General features: G+C 39.9%; 1 protein-coding gene across 2 annotated transcripts in view; it reads left to right on the top strand.

Annotated features, from left to right (window-relative positions):
• The first annotated feature begins 3996 nt into the window (after nucleotides 1–3996).
• Nucleotides 3997–23152, top strand: part of KCNIP4 (Kv channel interacting protein 4) — a 491412-nt gene continuing 472256 nt past the window's right edge. The window contains exon 1 of one of the 2 annotated variants that reach the window (XM_014937070.1): nucleotides 3997–4096. In XM_014937070.1, coding sequence (XP_014792556.1) covers nucleotides 4036–4096 — 61 coding nt within the window. In that variant the 5' untranslated portion in view covers nucleotides 3997–4035. The remainder of the gene's footprint in view (nucleotides 4097–23152) is intronic. The other variant, XM_014937076.1, reaches the window with a different exon arrangement.

The following is a 23152-nucleotide window of genomic DNA, read 5'->3' as shown; positions in this document are numbered from 1 at the left end:
TTAGCCCTTTGCAGATGTCCCGAGACCAGTGGGGGAGCAGAAGAGACTGAAAGGACAGAAGCTTTGGGTATTGCTGTGAACTTTCTGAGGCTGAGCCTTTTCTCATCCACACAAATAAGTGGGGAAAAAAACCAAGGTTCTCCCCGATAGGAAGGTGCTACCACTAGAAATCACAATGAATATTTTTTAATCACCAAAGACGATTTGATTTTCTTTTTTGGATGAAAAACCCCCCTCCTTGATCATTAGCCTAGCTTCATGATTAAACACTTAATTTTATGTATTATATATTTTAAACAGCTGTGGAAATCTGAGCTTGATTTGGACACACTGAATCATAATTATGTTAAATCTTTCCAATTAGCTTACATGTGAGGCTAATGGAAATATGCTGATTCAGATTCTAATTAAAGAAATCAGATGGAAACTACATCAACTATTTCAAGAAGAAGAAATGAAAATTTTATCACAGGTGACTGGAAGAAATCTTCAGCCATACACATACCTTGCAAATATATGCTCAAGGTACTATTAACATTTAGCTCCAAAACAAATATTTGAAATAAATGAGGAAGAAGGGAAGGAGATACATATTTTGAAAAGTAGAAACTAGAATGGAACTCTATATTCATAGAAATATAATTATATGTTGAAATGTAATTATATAGAAGGGATGAAATCACAGTTGATGTCAATTTTTACTGAATGTTATATAGAGCAGATACATGGGCTTGACATGATAATTGGAGGAAACTGAATCAGGTTTGGTAAACAATAAAGAATTTGCCCTTTAAAGCAAATTTGGAAAAACCCCACATTCTGGCATATATTTTGTTTTACATAGAGCATTAATATGATACACATTTAATCTTTATGTTTGTCAATTACTGCGGGTAATTGTCATAATGTAGAGTTAGATAAAATTAAACCAGATGCTCAACAGTTGAAAATCTGCACATGTCCATTGTTGCTATAGTTCTTATGAAGTCAGAAAATTATATACATCTGTATTAACTGAGGATTTTTCCAGTGGTTTTTAAATAGGATTTAATTTTATGTATTGCACCCCTAATTTGTAAGTAAATGGTAAATGATATGTTAATGTTTCAATCTCACTGGCAGTGGTGGTGAAAAAGGAAAATGGGTATCTATGAGGCAAGAGAAAATGAATAGGTCTAAACAGCCAGGAAATGGAAAAATTCAAAAGGAAGTTTGGGAAAGACTGTAGCTTTTTCCAAGACAAGTATTTAAACCCCGAGAGGAAAAAAAAAAAGGGGGGGGGATGCAGAGAGAATTGATCAAATTATTCCAAGCAAGGCCCATCAAGGAGGACAGGAGACAAAGAGCAGGTGGATGGAAAAAAAGAGAACAAGCAGAAAAATAAAGAGGATGAACTTGAGAGAAACATGCAGATTTATGGAGGCGGTTGAGCTTATTTGGGTCACTTTCTTTTCTCTTTGCCTCAGACACAATTGATGACAGAGGTGACACAGGCTACCTTGTCTGTACAAACTTGGTAGATGCTTCTGGAGCTTCTGTTCCGCGCTGCGCCGCACACCTGTAATTCTTTCTAAGACACAAGATGAATGTCTAGCTTAACTGGCAACTGCAAAGGTATTTTTGATGTATCACTACCCTTCCTGCCTTAGTTCACACTGTTATGACCAGCTGCTCACGTATATTTAGAGTGTTTTCATAACTCACCGAGTTCTGATACAATGTTGGGGTAGAGCAAAGCAAGCAAAGGCAAGTGACAGCCATAAATCAGGATTCCTTCATAAAAAAACTAGAGATATGTGACAACAAGGACTCCTGCAAAATTGTGATAAATTACAGTTATCTGCAAGGGTAACTTCTTGATAATAAGTAAGCTCAAATCCTTATGATGAAACCAAATCCTGATCTCTCTTCTGACTACTTTGAATTTCTCTGATGAGGAAAAGCCATATCCTGGCTACCTGAGGATCCACCTTATAGAAGGGAAATCTTTTGAGGGCATATAGCAAATACAGTGCTCTGAATCCTGTCCCTTCACACTCTTTCCTAAACCTTCAGCAGCAAATGCATTTTTATCAAAAGAAAGAACACTTGGCAGCAGCTACTCAACATTGAGTAGTTTTTGGCCAGCGTTGTACTACACTGTAGCATCTCTGTCCATTCAAGTCCTCAATCTTTCCATCATTTTGGAGTAAAAAAAACCATAAGTTTGTCCCATGGAACAGAATAGGGTAGAAGTATTTTCTTGAAGCATTGCTTGGCAGTGTGGTGTGGGAATTACTCCTTTATCTTTTAGCTGATAACATCTTTACAGTGCCTGGTTCAAGAAATAATATGAAATTAAACACCAAAATAGTATTTAAGATTTTAGGCAGCTAAGCCTATAACCTTTATGTACCTTGAAAAATTACTGTAATCTTTTGGGAATGTGCACAGAGAGAAGAATAACTGAGATTTCTGAAACCAGTTGTTATTCATATAAGAAAAACAGAAATAGTAAAGAAGGCTAAAAAGTTATCTGTATAAAATTCAACTGGGAGAACTGCCATAATGAAAACATTTTCTGATGTCGTGTCGTGGTAGGCTTTTATAAATTAGAGGAGTTCTGAAGGTTTTTTAAAATGCCCTTTCCTGTTTTCTTTAAGCGTAATGGCCAAATCAGTCCTGACGTCACCCGCTAGAACCTCACTGGTTCCAGTGGAATTACATGAATTTCCACCAGAGCTGTTCAAAGTGCCCAACTAAATAATTGCCCAGAATCACAGAATGGTGGGGGTTGGAAGGGACCTTTGGAGATCATCTGGTCCAACCCCCCCACCAAAGCAGGGTCACCCAGAGTAGGCTGGACAGGAATGCTTCCAGGTGGGTTTTGAATGTCTGCAGAGAAGGAGACTCCACCACCTCTCTCTGGGCAGCCTCTTCCAGGGCTCTGGTACCCTCAAAGTGAGGACGTTTTCCTCATGTTGAGATGGAATTTCGTGTGTTCCAGTTTGTGCCCGTTTCCAGGCACCGCTGAAAAGAGTCAGGCATCATCCTCTTCTGCCTGGTATTTCTGCTCTCCGTACATAGGAATTTCGTGTGTTCCAGTTTGTGCCCGTTGCTGGGCACCACTGAAAAGAGTCGGGTATCATCCTCTTCTGTCTGGTATTTCTGCGCTCCATACATACTCCTCAGTTCAAGAAGGACAGGGAACTGCTGGAGAAGATACAGCAAAGGGCCGCAAAGATGATTAAGGGCCTGGAGCATCTCTCTTATGAGGAAAGGCTGAGGAACTTGGGTCTTTTTAGTCAAGAGAAGAGAAGGCTGAGGGGGGATCTGATCAATGCTTATAAATACTTGAAGGGAGGGAGTCAGGAGGATGGGGCTGGTCTTTTCTCAGTGGTGCCCAGTGACAGGACAAGAGGAAATGGGCACAAACTTGAGTATAAGAAGTTCCACCTAAACATGAGGAGGAGCTTCTTTACTGTGAGAGTGGTAGAGCACTGGAACAGGCTGCCCAGAGAGGTGGTGGAGTCTCCTTCCCTGGAGACGTTCAAAAACCGCCTGGACACAATCCTGTGCAACCTGCTCTAGGTAGACCCACTCTGGTGGGGGGTTGGACTTGATGATCTCCAGAGGTCCCTTCCAACCCAAACCATTCTATGATTCTATGGCTTCCTAGAATTTCATACCCTATAGTACAGTTTACCATAATTTGAAGACATAGAGTGTTTTGTCAAGAAGGAATTATAGAATGGTTAAAGTTGGAAGGGACCCTAGAAATCATGATTGGAACTGGATGATCTTTGAGGTCCCTTCCAACCCAAACCATTCTATGATTCTATGGCTTCCTAGAATTTCATACCCTATAGTACAGTTTACCATAATTTGAAGACATAGAGTGTTTTGTCAAGAAGGAATTATAGAATGGTTAAAGTTGGAAGGGACCCTAGAAATCATGGAGTTCCAACCCCTTGCCATGGGCAGGGACACCTCCCACCAGATCAGGTTGCTCACCCCGCCTCGCCGCGGCTCCGGGCGCCCTCCCGCCTCCCAAGCATGAATGTGAGGAGGGTGGAGAGCATCTCGGCGCAGCTGGAGGAGGCCAGCTCCACAGGCGGTAGGACGCGGGGGGCTTCTGCCTAGTTATTTTGGGGTCTCACCCCCCCCGGCTTAAGCAGCGAGTCTCGCAACTTTGGGGCGGGGAGGGGGGGGTGGGTGCCTGCTCGCATGGGGTGAACGCATCTGTGCTGTCTTGGGAAAAACGTGTGTCTGTGGGGAGGGTAAAACGCTTAGTGCTTGGGATCTGGGGCTGAGAAGCGTTCAAGGCTTTGAGAAGCCCCCTGTAGGGTGCCCGTTGTGACCAACCTGGTACTTTTGCCTTCTCTGACATGACCTGGGGCTGGGTATGAACCTCCCCGGTGAACGGTCCTCTCTAGTTCCCAACTCCCGGGAGGTAATTTTGATCGGTACCGCTTACACCTCGCTGCTTGGTCTCTTGGGTACCTTCCTGGTGCCTAAGTACCAACTATTTGATGGAGGCCAGCTGCTTCTGGTTGCCAAAAGCGATCTGGTGCCTTTATCTTGTCTGTATTGCAGAATGCCAAGTTGCACATTCACCTGAGAAAGGTTACAAAATAACTTGCGTTTTGGGGAGGAGAAAAGTATGCTTTGCCGTTCCCCGTGGTGACTGTGACTTTTGGAGTGTTAGTTTTCTCCCGGCGTGGGGTAGGAAACAGAATTATTTAGAAATGGAGCTGCTTTGGGTGCGATGTGTGTGACATGATGTTGCTGAGGAAGGTGCCCAGGTCAAGGGAGGTGGTTCAGCAGAGGATGGTTGGACAGTTAATGAAAAACTTCACAAAATAGCCAATCAAAACCCTGGGAAACTTGTTTGCTAAGAGAAGATGGAAAACTATTTCATGTTTCCTGCTGTGTTGCTAGATAAACTATCTGATGCCAGTGTAGAATCACAACCTTAGCATCAAGTTGCTCGAAAGACCCAGTGGAGTCCCTCACCCTTTGCTTGATTTCTGGTGCTTCAGAGTAGTCTTCTGCTTGCTAGAAGAGGCTCACAGCCATGCCTTCTCTGTTGGACTGTACTTGGTTTTTCCTCTTTCCTTAATGTCCCCACTTTTTTCATGTATTAGGGCTTGTAACCCTTCAGGTAGGAAACTAGATCATTTGCTTTGGGGGAAGGACTTTTGTAATTCAGTATGCAATCAGTAGGCTATCAGCTCACTTGTTAATCCATCTTTGCATTTCTTTAAAGCTTCAGAAAAAAAATGCATACTTGGTCATTATGACTATCCAACAAGGGACTCAGCCACCAAAGTGACGTTCTGATATCTCTCACTGCTTTTCAGGTCCGACACCCCCCCTCAAGTTATAATTAAGACTTTTCCCCTCCGCGTAGCACTGTCAGCCTGACAGCTCTATTCTCTTAGAGATCTGAAAGTCAGCCTGTTTTTCCATAACACATACATCATCAGTGACAAACACCGGGCAGGCTCTCAGCTCCACCTGTGCAGCCACCATGCAGGACTGCTCGAGCTAAACAAAACTAAGGTCAGAATTTCCACACAGTGGATTTGCACAGCTGCTATTGAAGGAATAATTTGGTTTATGGATCGTGACCAGAGGTGTTGAAGCATAAAGAGAGTTTGAAGCTTAATGTTTTATCTCAGAGTTAAGAGGAAAGTGTCTACGTGAAAACTGGGGAAATATGATCTGAATCCATGTCATACAAATAATATGAAATATCAAGATGATATTTTTACTGAAAATGTTTTCAGTTGAATTGTACATCAGATGTGTTTTTTGTTTTGATTCTTTTGTTATGCATGCCTTGTAGCTATTAGAAATTAATGACAGCTTTAATTCATTTTAAGCTTGTAATAGTGAGAGGTTGCAAGATACACTTTTGCACTGGTTTAGAAGAAAAAGCAAAATCTAATCTAACTGAAACATGAGTTACTGTAGGAAAAACAATTATCAATAATAAGTTCTTATGCTAGAAAGAGAAATTGGAAGATAAAAGTGACAGAGCTGAAAGAAAATACCTCCTTTCTTTTGGAGAACGACATATGTTAGATCACCTCTCAACTTACATCTTGTCTCTAGCTGTGATGTGAAGCTAACAAGTGTCTGGCTTCACTGCTCTGGGCTTCCTCCTTATGGGAGCGAGCACATGTGTGTTGATCTTCCCCAAATTTTCACCTTTTTTCATCTAATCTTCCCTTTCTACCCTTCTATTCTCTATCCATCTCCCTCCAGGCTCCTAAACTTTCAACTCATTTTCAGTGCCATCAGCATTTCTGAATGTACCTGTCTGTTGGTTACTTAACGAGGAAGCATTCAGTGCATATTTTTCTCGTTATTTCTCTTCAAATACAAACAATGCTTAAAACGTTAGTTATTTTTAAGTGGCAATGCCTGCAGTAGAGTTTATATAGGGGTTGGATGGTAGTGCATGAGAGCCAGAAATTGAAACCAACAGAAAGGTGACTGTTCCTCCAGTTCGTTTTTCAATAAAGCAAATAGGGGCAAAATAAAGCCCAAGTGACACACAAGCAGCTTAAATTACGACCATTATTAAGGACAAAGGCAACAGTTTATCCCTTTTAACAACTAAAGACTTCCCTCAGCTGCTTTCCCCCTTACATTTACTCTGTTGCAACTTGCAGGGCGTCTTTTACATTCCAGTTAATGTCAGCTGGAGCACCACTGAGAGTTGTTGAAGTTAACAGAATGCTTCTTTTTTAAATATGGAGCCATTGTAAGGACGAACTGTTTCATCCTCAAGTCACAGGCGACAGGACAAGAGGAAATGGCCTCAAGTTGCGCCAGGGGAGGTTCAGGCTGGATATTAGGAAAAATTTTTTCACTGAAAGGGTTCTCAAACATTGGAATGGGCTGCCCAGGGAGGTGGTTGAGGCACCATCCCTGGAGGTGTTCAAAAGATGGGTTGATGTAGTGCTGGGAGGTATGGTTTAGTGATGATGCTCCTTGTTTGTTGTGTGGGTGTCTATTTTTGTCAGTTAGGTTGACGGTTGGACAAGATGATCTTTAAGGTCCCTTCCGACCTAGAAGATTCTGTGATTCTGTGATCCCTCTGCCCCATGAAACAGTCTTTGTCAATGTCTTATTTGTGAGGAAGTCGCATTTGTGCCAGCCAGCAGTAGCCAAAACCTATCTGCTACTGGGTAAAGGCATGAAGGGTATTGGCAAAGCAAGAAGATGATCTGGAAGAGCTTGTGTGGGTAAGAATGAGTTTAACCACAAGGTGTCCTGTGGGTTCAATATCTAGGACAAACGCAAGCTGTTGGGAATTCTAGTATGGATAAGACAGTATCACAGCAACTGGTTGCTTTGCTTTAGGGTATCATGAATTCAGAACGGGGATTGTGCTGACCAGTATAGCCTTCCGTATTTAAACAATAGAAATATTATTGATGATCTCTTTATTGATGATCTCTTTATGATCTACCATGTCCCTTAGCACTGCATCTAAACGGCCCTTAAACACAGCCAGGGATGGTGACTCCACCACCTCCCTGGGCAGCCTGTTCCAATGCCCTATCACTCTTTCGGTGAAAAATTCTTTCCTAATGTTCAATCTAAACCCACCCTGTTGGAGCTTGAAGCCATTCCCTCTTGTTCTGTCACTAATTACCTGCGAGAAGAGACCAGAGCTTTGCTTTAGAGTATCATGAATTCAGAATGGGGATTGTGCTGACCAATATAGCCTTCCTTATTTAAACAATAGAAATATTTACAAAAGCCGTGGGGTCATTTATGCCAAGCGTGTAGAGTAGGGTAGATGGTTGGACTCGATGATCCCAAGGGTCTCTTCCAACCTGAATGATTCTATGATTCTATGATTTACAAAAGCCATGGGGTCATTTATGCCAAGTGTTGAAGATTTTCTCTGATTAGACAGGGCAGTCGCAAATTCTGCATGTCAGGAAAGGGGCTGTCATCTCTACATCATGTGCAGAACATGGACCAAATAGTATTACTAAGGATTTTTTTTATCCAGCTTTAAGTTTACTTCAAGTTTGGTATTCTCTGCCATACCTCTGAGAGATTCTTGTGCAATAGCGTTCACTTGTGCTTTTAACGAACGGCTTGCTCTTGTTGCTTTAGGCGTTCTTAGAAGACAAAGGAAGCAGGGCTAGAAGGACAAGAAACCACACATGGGAAAAGCTGAAAATAGGAATTTAGGAAAAGGGATGCTAAGAAAAATGATGAGTGTGAGGAAAAAAATGCACTGGGAAACAATTGCAGGGAAAAAGAAGTGGGAGGAGGGAAAGGAGAAAGCAGCTTCTTACACACCTTGAGATACGACTGGTATTAAACAGTGTCTTAATAGGATTCCAGTATCCCTCAGTATGTATTGGACCAATTCCTTTCTATCCTAGCTGGGGTTACTCTCACACGATGAAAAGCAGGCAGTGACTCTCCAAGTGATTTCCACCAGTACTCGTATCGGTGTGAAGGCTCTGGTTTGTCCAGGAGCTCCATCTGTAGGAACTGCTGTCAGTCAAGAGTCAGTGTCACTTTTTTCTACTAATGATCCGTTGTCCCTAAACACTCTCCACGTCTTAGATGGGTGAGACCTTCTGGCCATTTTTATCTTGCCCACCTGTATCCCAGTAGATCCTCTATCTCTGCCCTGAGACTTCTGTAACAGAGACACGTTCTCTTTGAAGAGGCACAGTCGGCCAGAAATGCTGCTTCCAAACACCATGCATTTCAGTGAAACTTGCAAATACACAAGGGATGGAATAAATTAACTGGACTCGTGATCTAATGAAGGAGATGTGCAAATAGGTGCAAATATTTTAAGGCAAAATATACATCCTGATGCTGCAGGAAGGGGGAAATAACTGAAGTTTTGAGAGAACTAACTGCGGCGTAAGCCTCTGTCTGAAATTTGGTCTTTCCTTCCATCTTCAATTCCTGCATTCAGTGAGCACATGGAGCAGTAATGATATGCAAAATTCTAGTATAGAGAGTTGTATTTGATATGAATGCTGAAAATACCTCGGCTTTCCATCAATATAAGTTTATATCAATATAAACACAAATATAAATTTGCATAAAATACAGCTTTCTATTTTGTTATTCTGTGTTTCAAAGGTAGTACCCATGCTCAGAGAGTTGACACATAAATAACCAAACATCTGGACAAGTTTCAGGTATACTGGGCTTAGAGAACTGACTCTTTCCAGGTCTTTTTAAATGTTATGAAGTATATAGAGGCGAATACAGTATCTAGCAGTTAATGTAGCCAGAAGAGAAGTAGCTAGCGTGTGTCTTGGAAAGCTTTTACAGTGTATCAGATAAGCACTTAGGACTCATGCTTTGGGCTGGAGCTGAATATTTGATCTGTGCAGCATTCAGCTGTAATCTATCCCATCTCAGCCACTCAGTTTGCCATTGTGATTTATTCGGAATCTTTGGCACTTGAAAAAGAAAGTATCTAAAAATACAACAACGCCTGATTGCTTCACTATTTCATAGATATGTACGTTCTTGCCAGGCTGTCCTTCTGTCCTTCCCCCACATTTCTGCTCCTTCTCTCTTACTTTCAAGTACTGAAAGAGACTGTATTCGAAATCTTGCTTGCCAAATGCTGGCCATTTATTGTCTCCTATTAGCAGAGACCATTATACCTGTTTGAAATGAGAGAGAAAACATTGGCATAAGGTTGTGGCCTGGGCCAGGAGCCAAATCGGTTTCTCAGTAGTTGTAGTCAATACGATCTGAACCAAGTAGGATTCTCTGATTTATTAGCACAGGCTTTATTTAATAGCCTTGGGCCTGTGCTGGGGCATAAGGAATGTGGATATAAACCCCTTCTTTCTTTGGGGCACAGTGTGGCAGCACAGCTGGAGATAGTTAATAGTGAGGTTAATAGGGTAGATTGGACATTATGCCTCCGTAATGTCTGACCTGGACAGTAATGTGTGGTTGTGTCAAAAGTAAATGAACAAGAGGTTGACATAAGTGTTAGGTTTTGATAGTAATTTTCCTTTCGGAATCCTGTTTTCTCTGGCAAGATCGTTGCTTGCTGTTGCTTTGATGGCTCGGCAATATTTGGCCTAGGTTTCCCACAGAGTCCACCAGGCAGAATGTGGAAGAGTAGCGAAAATTTATGGAATGTATATTTTTGGAGTTTATAGAACTATAGAAAGCATGGAATCTGACTGTTTGGTGAAGTTTTTAATTAGTACTTTGTAAGTGTATTACAAGAGCCTTGGGATCATGCAGATCATATATGTTTGGGTTTTTTGCTCTTCATTTTCCTTTCTCACACTACAGGAGAAACCATTTCTGTGTTATTGCCTTCCTGCACGCAGCAGCAGAGGAGGTTGGGCTCTAGACTTGCTGCTATGAACTTGAGAGCTCTGTAGACAACTATAAACTAGGAGCAGTTTAAAATATGTGGTTGGGTTGTAAGTATATTGAATCCATTCCCCTCTAAGAATAAACCCAAACACAGAATAAAAGCTGTAGATCTGAACACATACTGTGTTTTAGTTCTGGCAGCCTCGCAGAGACTTAATATGGTATTAAAAGGAGCTTTCTGTCAGAGGTCTGGAAATAAATATAGTGTTTCTCTTTTATATTCTTTTTCACCTATAAAAGAAATCTCTTTGGTGGCACGGTTTATAGTTGTGCTCCCCTGTTGTATGTTAATAGTTTATGCTGCATCCCCACAAACAGTGGTACCAAAGTCATAGATGCTTATGTGTCCACTGGAGAAACAAACTACAGGTGGAAGGCATGATAATAGGGAATTTTTAGCTATAAACATCTTGTCAAGAACAATGATTCACATTTAAATGTATGGATTTTATTTTAGGAGATGTCTTTATTTCTAGGCCAGATATTTTCATGAAATAAAGCATAAACTCAGAAGCTTCCCTGAGCCCAGTGAGATGTCTGGCACTGTACAGCACGTTAGACCAGTGTGCCACAAAATGACCAAGTGGTGACAGCACAGGCATGGTTAGACAAAAGTAAAGGCTTTGAATGTCCTAAGATGTAGACCACAAAGTGGTTGCTCTATTTCCTACAGTCAGTAAGAAAGAGTTGGATTTTTTTAGTTATAGGACAAAAGAAGAATTTTACCCATACATTGTCTTGTTCTCAAAATTTTCAGTTACCTTTCCGGCAGAGAGAATTTTTGGTGAATATCACTATAGTTACTATGCTTTAGTATAACAAACCTTTTCCTTATTTTTGAATCAAAGTCTACTTTTGTTAATCATCCAGAAGAAACATTTAGGATTTATTGGAAAGGTAAGCTGTAGCCATAAAATGGGATGGTAGGTCTGATTGGACAGACATTGGAATGGGCTGCCCAGGGAGGTGGTTGAGGCACCATCCCTGGAGGTGTTCAAAAGGCGGGTTGATGTAGTGCTGGGAGGTATGGTTTAGTGATGGTGATGCTCCTTGTTTGTTGTGTGGGTGTCTATTTTTGTCAGTTAGGTTGACGGTTGGACAAGATGATCTTTGAGGTCCCTTCCAACCTAGAAGATTCTGTGATTTTGTGATTCTATAATTCTTCACAGTGCAGGTTTCTTTTTTTTTAATCCTTGCCCAAAGTGGGAACAACCAGACCAGCACTTCATCGCCATAACTCATTTGACTATCATCACCATTCCCATAAACCCTTTGGTGCCTATGGGAATAATTGCAATGAATAAGAGTTTTGGCTCTAATGTTTGTGAAAATCAGGAGAACGCTAAGTGTGGAACTGAAACACAGATCAAGCTTATGTGATTTGGTTTAAAGGAAGGGAACCGCTGTGCTGGAAATACTTGGTAGTAATTAAAAGTTTTATAGCTTTGGCATATCTTGAAATAAAGTCAAATGGCCAAAACCTTTTATTGAAACACTCATCTACATGCTTTTACAGTAAAACATAAAGTACATCTAAGCACCCTGTCTCCAGTCTCTCAATATCTGCATGATGCAATAAATGGGGGGCTTCCCAAATTTGGGGTGTTGCCAAAGGTACACTTGCCATCCAGGCATTGCAGTAACGTCCTGTCTTTTGGCTATTTTCCCCCCCCGTGTAAGGACTGCAGTGGGAAATGCTGAAGCTGGTGCTGCTGGTACTTTTCTAGTTGAGGACCTCATGGGTCAAATCCCTAACATGTTTTTTTTCTTTTTGGTAAAAAATTCTGCTTACTTTACAGTCTCACAGAAATGTTTCTGATAATCTGTACCAATTGGTTTCCAAGTCCTTGAACAGTTCTATTAAGTAGAGGCTAAACAATATGATTCAGATAAAATCATTGAGTCACTGCAGACATGGAGTCTGCAATATTGACAAATATCCCAGTTTGTGTACAGAAAGCAATAATATTGATTTTTCTTTTTAAAATAATATTTATTTTGTTGGCTTTGCTCCAAAACAGTCTTTAATTACTTAAGAGTTACTGTATATGTTCTGTTCTTTGCTTGTATTACGACTATAGATTTTGTGCTTCATGTTTAAATTTAAGGTAACACTTTCTGAACGAAGAAATTACATTGTATTCTACATCACAAGCATTTATCTATAGAGTTTGGTTTAATCAGTGTTGAAGGACCCATGGAAAAATTTTAAAAATTAGGTAATTCTCACTTTAAAAATTAAATGTAATTTTTTGACTTAGAATTTTTAATGATAATACAGTGTATGTTATAGTAAAAGCATATTGAAAGGCAACATTGTGCCAAACAAAGATAAATATAATATGATGGAAAGAACTACTCTAAATGGAGAATGTCCTAAATGCATGCAGTAAGTTGGAATGAGGGAAAAATACGATTTGTTTGGTTTTTTTCCTTAAAATTTTAACATGCTTACCTGATGCAATTTAAAATGATGATCTTCTGAAAGTCACAACTAGAGAACATCTGCCAGATACAAGCGTTATTGCAACTGAACATGGAGTATTAGAATCTTATGGTGTGTAGAGATGTCTGTGTATGTGCTAAGTACCGTAAATTAACAATCTGTGATCACATTTTCATAATAACTGAACCAGCACTGTGGGATGGCAGTCCCTGCCTGAGCAGCTGAAAGGAAAGATAGGAAAAAGACCAAAAAATGCATTCTTGTGTGTGTGGCTTCAGTGGTATCTGAGCAAGCGGACTCTGGGATTTGCTGTTCTACGACCTTTAGCTGAAGATAAATGAATCCTGTTTATCTTAAAATAAGTAGGAGAAAAATCCTTCAAAAATACTCTTTCGAAGCAATAGAAAAGATTTATATCAAGCAGATCTAGCCATAGAATCATGTTTTGCTTTGTTGTGTGCTGGTATCACTATGATAGGTGTTTCCTTAGATCACCATCGGTCTGGAGGTCGGACAATGTAGCTGGTTTTAACCAGGTGATACCCAGATGTACTTAATCATTCTGACTATTGACTTATATTCCACTGCTCAGTAGGTGAATGGTACCCTACATATCTAATTGCTCACTCTTTCTAGTCTATGTGTCTTTTCCCATGTTGATTTATGTACGTTTGAGGTGATTTTGTTGTATTCTGAGATGCAACATTATGAAAGGTATCACATGTTGTGATGCTGTCTATAGAGAAAGATAAATCTAGACTGTTTCTCCGGAGCATTGTGTGCTGGCAGCATCCACCTGCTGGTAACTGAAACAAGTACACAATAAAGTTCATTGTCATTTTTAAAAAGATGCCGTAATTGAATCCACACGTGCACTAACTCTTAGGTGCTGTCCTGATTTCTGCACAGCCAGGGTCTGCGCTTTATGAAATCTAAGATGCCCAAAAAGAAAAATATAATAATAAAAAAATAGATATACCTGCAAGTTGTGAGAGAGGGTGCAGTGTGATTGAGATACAGAGAATTTCATGCTACTGTTTCAGTAACTAGATCTACGTTATAAGTTATGTCATTCTTCAGTCTTTGTGTTGGTGATGAGGTGGGGGTTTTCTTGGTTGGGAATATACCACATTGTGCAATCCCCTTCCCAGCCCGCTGTCCAGAATTGGGAAAATAAGAGAACTACCTCTGTGGCTAGGACCTATCAACCCATTTTGTTGTTTGCTTCAAAACCATTGCTTTCACTCTCTCTCTCTCTGTAGGACTATGTATAGGTTTCCCTACCTGGGAAATAGGGGAAAGAGGACGTCAAATATCAGGATGGGCTTGGTGAACAGGTGGTAGGTTTTGCCCTTTCTGCCTTCCATCACATGGTGATGAAGATCCTCCTTGCAGGAGGAGATTGAAACCTCCAACTTTTTCAAGCAATGGCCCCCTGCTTCTGCCTCTAGTTGCCACTTGTAAGGCCCACGTGAACGCCTCAGCTAAACGAGCCCTTTCTCACCTTTGTCTTGTAATTTTTTTACCCTGGAGTGATGTTGTTTTGAGGTTATTCACTTCTTTCTAGGTTGGTTGATCAAAGGAGAGGAGGGTATGTGATGCCTCCAGTGGAACTGGTGGGTCTAATGCATGGTTTATAAAAGTGAATTCCAATAGCCTGGAGGAAAAATAGTACATTGAGGTTAAGGTGAGGAGGGAACAGACATGACTGAGGGTACACCATGACATAGCTTTTTACATGGCACACCTGCTGTCAAGTTTTCCCCTAATACTTTAAGTCTTTATTAAATGTAGGATCTTGCAGGACTTAGAATTATTCAGATTCATACTTGAATACCTTGCTTAATTACTTAGCTTGCAGGGTTGTACAGCGTTTAAACATTATTTAGACTTGCAAAAATCTTTGCTTCTGTTGTACCTTTTGTTAGCATTCAGCTAATTTTCTGATACTAAAATAGAATAAAGCAATTCTATATTTCAATATAGATTTATAAAGATCACTTCTTAGTTCTGAAGTCTTTGAGTCATCCCAGGCTTCTTGAGAAACAGTAAATTTTTCCTTCCTGAAGATATGCGGGGTGTTCAGCTAAAACCCTTTGTAATATTAGAAAAAATAACAACTCTGCTTATAATTTAACCAGGCTTCTTGAGAAACAGTAAATTTTTCCGTCCTGAAGATATGTGGGGTGTTCAGATAAAACCCTGTGTTGTATTAGAAAAATAACAACTCTGCTCATAATTTAGCTGTATGTTTTACTTTACAAGGGTTCAAAACCAACTGCCTATACTTAGGAATGCAAAAGCAAGAACGTTTTGACCTGTTCAGAATGGAATGTAAAGCTATCTGAAAGGTGTCAGTAAATTTGTAGCATCTTCTTAAGCAGTGTTTTATCAACAGTCACTTTCATCAACATCACTTTAAATTACTACCAACAGCACTTTAAATTACTACTAGACTGACAATCTGTTAGGACAGTTTCAATTAAAGAATTCAGAAGGCTTCACTAGGCTTTTTTTGTGTGTGTGTGTGCTTTTCCTTTCAAGAATGCAAAAACGTTAATGGTGTGTTTTTGCTTATGCTACATCAGAAAGAATACACCTAGAAATGCTGTCAGTCAAGAGACTAATTCCTCACTGAAACAAGAAGTTGTTGGTGGTGGCATTATCAAACCACTATTTGGTAAGTGGCAACTTACAGTGCTGATTGTGTAGATGGTATAGTGTCCATTTTGCAGGAATAGTGTTAGAATAAATGTCTATTCAATAGCAAACATGCAGTTAATTAGATAAACTGATACTGGTTTCTTGGTGCAGTAACACTAAAATGATGGTTTGTGTTCCAAGAAGAGCGCCTATTGATTAAATGCACCTTGCCCTGAAGCAATTCATATAGATCTTAACCCATCAGTGCCTTTTTCATTATGATTCAAAGGCCTGACCTTGCAACAGTTGCAATATAGTTTTATTTACGACTGAGAATCATCCTGTTAATCATCCTGTTATACTTAAGAAATATACTTGGTCGTAAGTGTTTTGAACAGTGGACTTCAGTCCTTCAGATTCTGAAAACCTCTTACAGAGAAGGGAAGAAATAAAGCTTTTCTCTCTTCCTGCAAAGTCCATAGTTTCAGAAACCCAAAATACAGGTGGTGGCTTCAGAGGATACCCAACTACATTGACACTACGCCTTGTAGTGCTAATGTAATCCTGTAATGCTAATATAGCGTGAAAAAATATGAGACACAAAAAGAGAGAGGAAAAGAGAGTCTCTTGCACTGCTCAGAATCCTGGAGGGTATTTCTAGTTCAAACCCTCAAAACTGTAGCTTTTTGAGAGTCAGTTAATTATTTGCTTTCTGGGGAAAAAAACTTCTTCAAGGAATGCCAAGATTTTTGTGTAATATCATGATTTGAAAAACTTGTATTTTAAGGAAAAAATCCAACACCACTGACAAAGCCATGGGTTTTCTGGCCGAGGATAAAATAAATAGATGTATACTCGGTCAAGTTTCTAGGTTTATATTTGTCTCTGAATGCCTGGCAGACAGGGACTAGCCAGGTGGATTACATACAGTTGTATGTAATCCATGCAGCCTACACAGAGCAGAAGCCTGATGCAAAAGCCAGCTCAAAATTCCTATTATGTTTGGATTTTATTTGTACTTTTCAGATAAAAGCAATAAAAAACATGGAATTGCAGAGAAATAGTTTAGCCGTTGAGAAGTCTTGGTATTTATCCTGATGGCCCAAGGCAGGATCAAATATTTATATGGTAGTTCAGGCAGCTTCTTGTCTAATATACCTAAAATCCACCTGTACTGGGTGCTTCGTAACATCAGTGGGTAATCTACTCCAGAATTTAACTTTTCTGGTACAACCTTTTTTGTAGTTCTAAAATAAATCTTCTGGTACACAAAATGGATGAAAACCATAGCCAAGATTTTACAGTTCTGGATAAAACTAGTACAAAAGATAGGTGCAGTAGTAGGACAAAACCATTGTTTGGTGTATCTCATCGACTTTTGCCATGTTTATACTTTCAATTATAAACAGATGCCCATTTGTAAGGCCTTCTGCCTGTCTTCAGCCTGTGATTTAACGTGTTCAGTGGTGTCAGACTTCCTAGATACACAGGTCATACCTAAATAGTTTTCCACCATTCTGTTTCTACTTGATGTCTTCTACATTACAAATGATAACTAGTCTTTCAGTGTTGCTTTTTACCTTTTAACTTCCAAAGCTGTTGGAAAGTTACCGACTACAGTGGTTGAAATGGGAAAAATAGATGTAGATTACAGATTTCAACTTAGCTCCAGGAGTTTCTGCTTTGCACTTAGAGATTCCAGCTTGTCCCTGGGGATGGGTTGTTCAGCCTGGAGAAGAGAAGGCTCCAGGGAGAATTAATAGTACCTAAAGGGGGCTACAGGAGAGATGGTGAGGGACCCCTTATCAGGGACTGTAGTGATAGGACAAGGGGTAATGATTTTAGACTGAAAGAGGGGAGGTTTAGATTAGATATTAGGAAGAAATTCTTTATTGTGGGGGTGGTGAGACACTGGCACAGGTTGCCCAGAGAAGCTGTGGCTGCCCCATCCCTGGAGGGGTTCAAGGCCAGGCTGGATGGGGCTTTGAGCAACCTGGTCTGGTGGGAGGTGTCCCTGCCCATGGCAGGGGGGGTGGAACTCAATGATCTTTAAGGTTCCTTCCAACCATTCTATGATTCTATGGTGATTCTTCCCATCCTATAAGACCTCTGTAGGAGTTATTGCTTCCACGCAGTAGGGTAGGAGTCTTACAAGAAATAACAACCCTCTACTTTACCTCATTTCTATGGGAAGCTTGATGAAAGACTGCAGGGACCCTCAAGGGCCTCCAGAACTTGTCTCTTTTATGATATGAACAGAAATTCCAAATAAATAAAATAAGTACAGCTTCAACCTGCACAGCTTTCCAGCCATTGGATTTGGATCTTAAGAAAGGAATTACAGAAATGAGGAGAAAACTTTGTCAGTGACCTTTTTATGAACTGTATCTTTTCTAAGCATATTTTAGCTATTGAACATTTGATATGTAGCGTGAACATCTTAGTTCTCTCTTCCATAAATAAAAACTGAAGACAGTTACTTTAAACAATTTTTTAACATGAAAAGTCAATGTCACAGGCAATAGCAGAGCTTTTGAAGTTTCAAACACTTCTTATTCAGATTATTTTTATCAGTGCTGAACCATCTCACACTTGAAAAGATGTGCCTCTGCTTTATATGAGTGTCTTTACCAAATGTTATTATAATGATAAAATAAGGTGTGCTCATTCCTCTCTCATTTTTCAAGGCTGATGTATCTAGGAGGCTTTAATCAAGAAAGATGTCATGTTTTAGCTTTTGTACCAGCTTCAGCCTTTCTAGATGTAATTTTTGGTGTACATACTCCAAAAGTATTTAACTTTTGTCCAGTGCCTGATTAAAACTGCTGTTAGAATGGCACTTGCATACAAATGACCATAGAGGATTTATTATATATCTTTTCCAAATTCACTTTTATAGTTTGATAGTTTTGGGATATGGTTCTTTAAGCTTGTAGTTTCAGGAGAGTTCTGTGATAGCTCGTCTGTGGATGTTAATAAATTAAACTGTGTGTTTGAATTCGGTTGTGAGATGTGATAAAGCTATTTTAACGAGCCCAGGCAGAGGCTTTTATCAGGGAGTCCTCTAGAGGCACAGAGCCGCCGCTCTGACTTTACATCCTTCAACAGCCCTTGTGTTGGCCTTGCTGGGAAAATGTTACTCTTGATTTGCACACATATATAGAACGTCATCTTTTTTGTATACGTTGGCAACTTCACAGTGTTTTGATTGACAATTACTTTGTCAACATTCATCACAACTAATGTATTTTATACGTTGGGCGTCTTGGCCTTCACAGCGTTTATTCTCCCTTTGAATTGTGTTTTAAATGTTCCACAAGTATATCAGCCAAGCATTGCCCTTTTCCTTCAGGACAGCTTTGTCAGACAGTTGACCTTAGCTGGAAATAAAGTGGGCAATGAATTCTATTTGTTGTGCCTGTTCCTGTATAACTTTTTATTAGTCTAGTCATTAGTCTTTTATTAAGCTATTAGGCCAGTAATCATGTACCTTTGATAGTACTGTGAGGAGAACTACATTGCGCATTGGATAATAGGTTCACAATGCTTTTTAATCAGAATTCTCACTATCTTGACATAAAATTGCTGAACACTTTTTGAAGTCTCGAAGAGTACTTTGTAAGTGGTAGAGAAATGAAATTGAGGATCAGAACTTTCTCAGTCTAGTCATTTGGGCTATGCCTCAATTTGGGAAATAGTAGCTCAGACCTGCAGTGTGAAATGGGGTTACTGGGTAATAATGAATAAGAATTTTACAGGGTTTTATTTCAGACTAGCTCTAGTCTAGCTCGGTTGACCAAATGCCTGTTAATAGTTGGAGTGCATCGAGTGAGCTTATGGAGCACATCTTCCCACTTTCATCTAAAAGAATCCAATTTGTGCATTCCAAGCACATTCTGTGATGTGAACAGAAACAGGGTAACTGGGGACTATTCAGTGACTTGTGAAATCCCATTCCTGATCTGAATGGAAATGCCAATATGTCTACGTGTCAGACAGCACTTTGGGAGCTTCCCTGTTCTCCAGGGACCCAGATATGGGGTGAGTTTGTTGAATTACAGTTTTACCTCTTTTTCAGAGTTCAAATCTGATCCTTCCTAGCTTAGGGAATTTGTGGAAGCATGCTCAGGGACCGTCCTAATATTTTAGGGATGTTTGTTAAGATTAGGCCTATGTATATTAGGATTTACAAAAATACAGTAAAATAATCTGAGCAGATATTAGTTTCACCAGAATTGTGTCTTGTTAGAATCAAATCCTCTGTCAGACATTTTCCTAACGTCTTATCCCCATCACCAAGCATCAGCATCATTGAGCAGAAGCTGTTCCTCGCTGTTTGATGGCTGCCATCACTTGCCTGGTTGAAAATCTGCAATTAATTCTCATTGTGTGTATTTGGGCTGCTCGTTTAATTGTGACTGTGGAACAGCATATGTGCAGAACATAGTACAGAACTTCCATCAGCTAAGTGCCTTCCTGAATAGGAAAATGTTTCAGAAATAAACATCACAGGTTTTAAAAGTAGAATCCATGTGTGCTAGAATTTCAGTGCTGGACTTATAAATTACACTGTCTTAGACTGGGTGTATGGTAGATTGTATTCTGTATGGCAGGTATGTACATTGTACATGATGCAGGCAAACCTTGGGACATTTTGTAATTTCTGTGTTTCAGGATGCAATTCCTTGTCCAGAGAGAGTAAACAAAGTCAGTTAAAACCCAGAGAGAAAATTAAATCAATAGCACTTCACAGAGTATAAATCTATGTGAAGGTTGGCTAATTTTACAAATTGTATTAGTTTGCTATGGCACTAGAATTGGAACTTTTAAAATACGATGCCAAAGGACAGCTTGCTGAATATTGCAAGAATGTTTGTAGGTGCACTTAGAGTTTGATCACAGTGATTGGGTAGGGTTTTCCTTGCACACCATGACTGTGAAGTCTAATATTAACCCTGCTTGCTATAGAAATGGCCACAGGGCCAAATTAACTTAATTTCATCTTTGCCTTATTTTCAGGCTCATAAGCTACACCTTGCAATGTCTTGCTATGTTAAGGAACTTAAATTTATCTTCAGCGTGATTGTACTTCTTTTAAAAATTGCTAAATTGCTTCTAAATCCAATTATTTCAGAGATGACGCAGCTACCAGGTTTATTCTTAGCTCATGTAAGTGCCGTCTCAGCCTACTAGGAGAAATGTTTTAAAATCTTGAAGTCTTCATTCCTTGTCTCCTATATTCACTTAACTTAAGAAAATTACACAGGTTTGTTTTCCCCAGAATTTTATAGACCAAAAGCTCTTCCATGATGGAATCTAAAAATGTTAATTATTAATGGTAATTTCTTGGAGCTTGAAAGTGACTGAAAGTTTCTACTCAGCATTGGTGAGGCCACACCTGGCAGGAGTACTTTGTCCAGTTCTGGGCTTCCCAGTACGAAGGAGGCATGGACAGACTGGAGAGAGTCCAGTGAAGATGATGAATGGACTGGAGAATCTCTCTTATGAGGAAAGGTTGAGATTGCTGGGACTGGCCTGGAAATGAGAAGCACCTCATCAGTGTAGATCAATACCCAAAGGGAGAGTGCTGAGATGATGGAGCCAGGCTCTTCTAGGAGAAATGTTTTAAAATCTTGAAGTCTTCATTCCTTGTCTCCTATATTCACTTAACTTAAGAAAATTACACAGGTTTGTTTTCCCCAGAATTTTATAGACCAAAAGCTCTTCCATGATGGAATCTAAAAATGTTAATTATTAATGGTAATTTCTTGGAGCTTGAAAGTGACTGAAAGTTTCTACTTGGCATTGGTGAGGCCACACCTGGCAGGAGTACTTTGTCCAGTTCTGGGCTTCCCAGTACGAAGGAGGCATGGACAGACTGGAGAGAGTCCAGTGAAGATGATGAATGGACTGCAGAATCTCTCTTATGAGGAAAGGCTGAGATTGCTGGGACTGGCCTGGAAATGAGAAGCACCTCATCAGTGTAGATCAATACCCAAAGGGAGAGTGCTGAGATGATGGAGCCAGGCTCTTGCCAGTGGTGCCCAGTGACAGGACCAGAGGCAACAGGCACAAACTGAAACACACAGGAGGTTCCCTCTGAACATCAGGAAACACTTTTTTAATGTCAGGGTGCCCCTAAAGGCTGTGGAGTCTCTATCCTTGGAGGTATTTGAAAGCTGCCTTGATGTGGTCCTGGGCAACCTGCTCTAGGTGGCCCTGCTTGAACGGGGGGGTTTGGACCAGATGATCTCTGGGGGATCCCTCCTACCTCAGCCATTCTGTGATGCTGTGACTGAAAGGGACAACATTTTTTTAAAGTGCCCGTATAGTACACTAGTTGTAATTAAATTTCTAGGGATAATTCTGGTTTTTTGGTCCCCAAAATATTTTGGTTTTCAGCTTCGTTTACATTTCTATGCATAGTTTTGTATTTAAAAGTTATTCCAGGGATGGTCCTCACTGAGGAGAAGAGAAAGCTGGATGAATATTTTTAAGCAAATGGCAAGGAAAACTGTAGTTATGTATTAAATTGGAAGAGTGGTTCTGCAGTGTAAGATGCACTACGTAACTAATAGTTCATGGATTGGAAATTTAGGTGTTCAGTGTTAAGGAATTCACTTCTCAATTACAGCAATGCATAGACAAGCCAAAAAGAGCAGGTTTCTTTGATATTTACTTCAAGATGTAGACACTCAAGCATTACATACTATTGTTGTCATCTATCTGGAACTAATTTTGAGAGTTAACTCTTATGCTAGTGTAATTTCCTTATCTGTTAGAACTCATTTTGTACGTAGGACCCTTGTAGAATGGGATCTGTCCCTTTTTGCCATTTCTCTAGAGCTCTTGGTCTGTCTGCTCAACCTTGTTGGTCTCTTTTTTTGTGAAGACCCTTCAGCAGCCTTGGTGAGCATCGTTAGCTTTAGATTTGAGGCACAAAGTGTGAAAATGTTGGCTCTATATGCATATGGTCATATAGGACACAAGAAAATGAAATTATTTTTGTTTTCTGTTTTACTGTGTCAGTGTGCATGGTACTTACTTGATTGTCTTGTATCTCTAAATGAACTGAGTAGGTCAGATGGGGTGAAATAAACATAGCTGGTCAGACTAAGTTTTATAGGAGTTTGCAAAACCTAAGTCTGGGACGCATACTAAGCTGTTGTCTTTTCCCAGGAAAATGTAGACCAAATTAGGGGTTCTGGAGCTCTCTTACATTTTTCACTTTGATGAAGTGACTTTGAAAGTTTCTTAATGCATTATAGCCCCCAGCAGCAGCATCATTGAGATATTGCATAATGACCCACTTAAGAACTGCAACCAGAGCAGATGCTATAAGAGTGTGTATTAACTTGCATAGAGAAGATGTCTCCAGTCAAGCTGAAGAATTTTGCATTTGCTAGAACACAGGGAGCTGCACAGCTCAGCTCAGGTCAATATTAGCCATCTTTTAAAGGAAAAATATTTGCTGATTGTATCATAATATAAGCCAGAACTACTACTTTAGAATTATAGTAGTATATTTTTCTCTTCATCTTTATTTGAAAATACAGGAAATTTTTACCTAACCTGAAATTGTGTCTCACTTAAGGTGTTATTTAATATAGGTGGGATACTGATATCACAATTACAATTTTCTCTCGTTTTTTTTTCAGACTGATGAAAAAG

This window comes from Calidris pugnax, unplaced genomic scaffold, assembly GCF_001431845.1.
Source record: "Calidris pugnax isolate Ruff unplaced genomic scaffold, ASM143184v1 scaffold49, whole genome shotgun sequence".
Taxonomy (NCBI): Eukaryota; Metazoa; Chordata; class Aves; order Charadriiformes; family Scolopacidae; genus Calidris; species Calidris pugnax.
The sequence above is the reverse complement of the archived record's forward strand: the minus strand, read 5'-3'. Positions and strand labels throughout refer to the sequence as shown.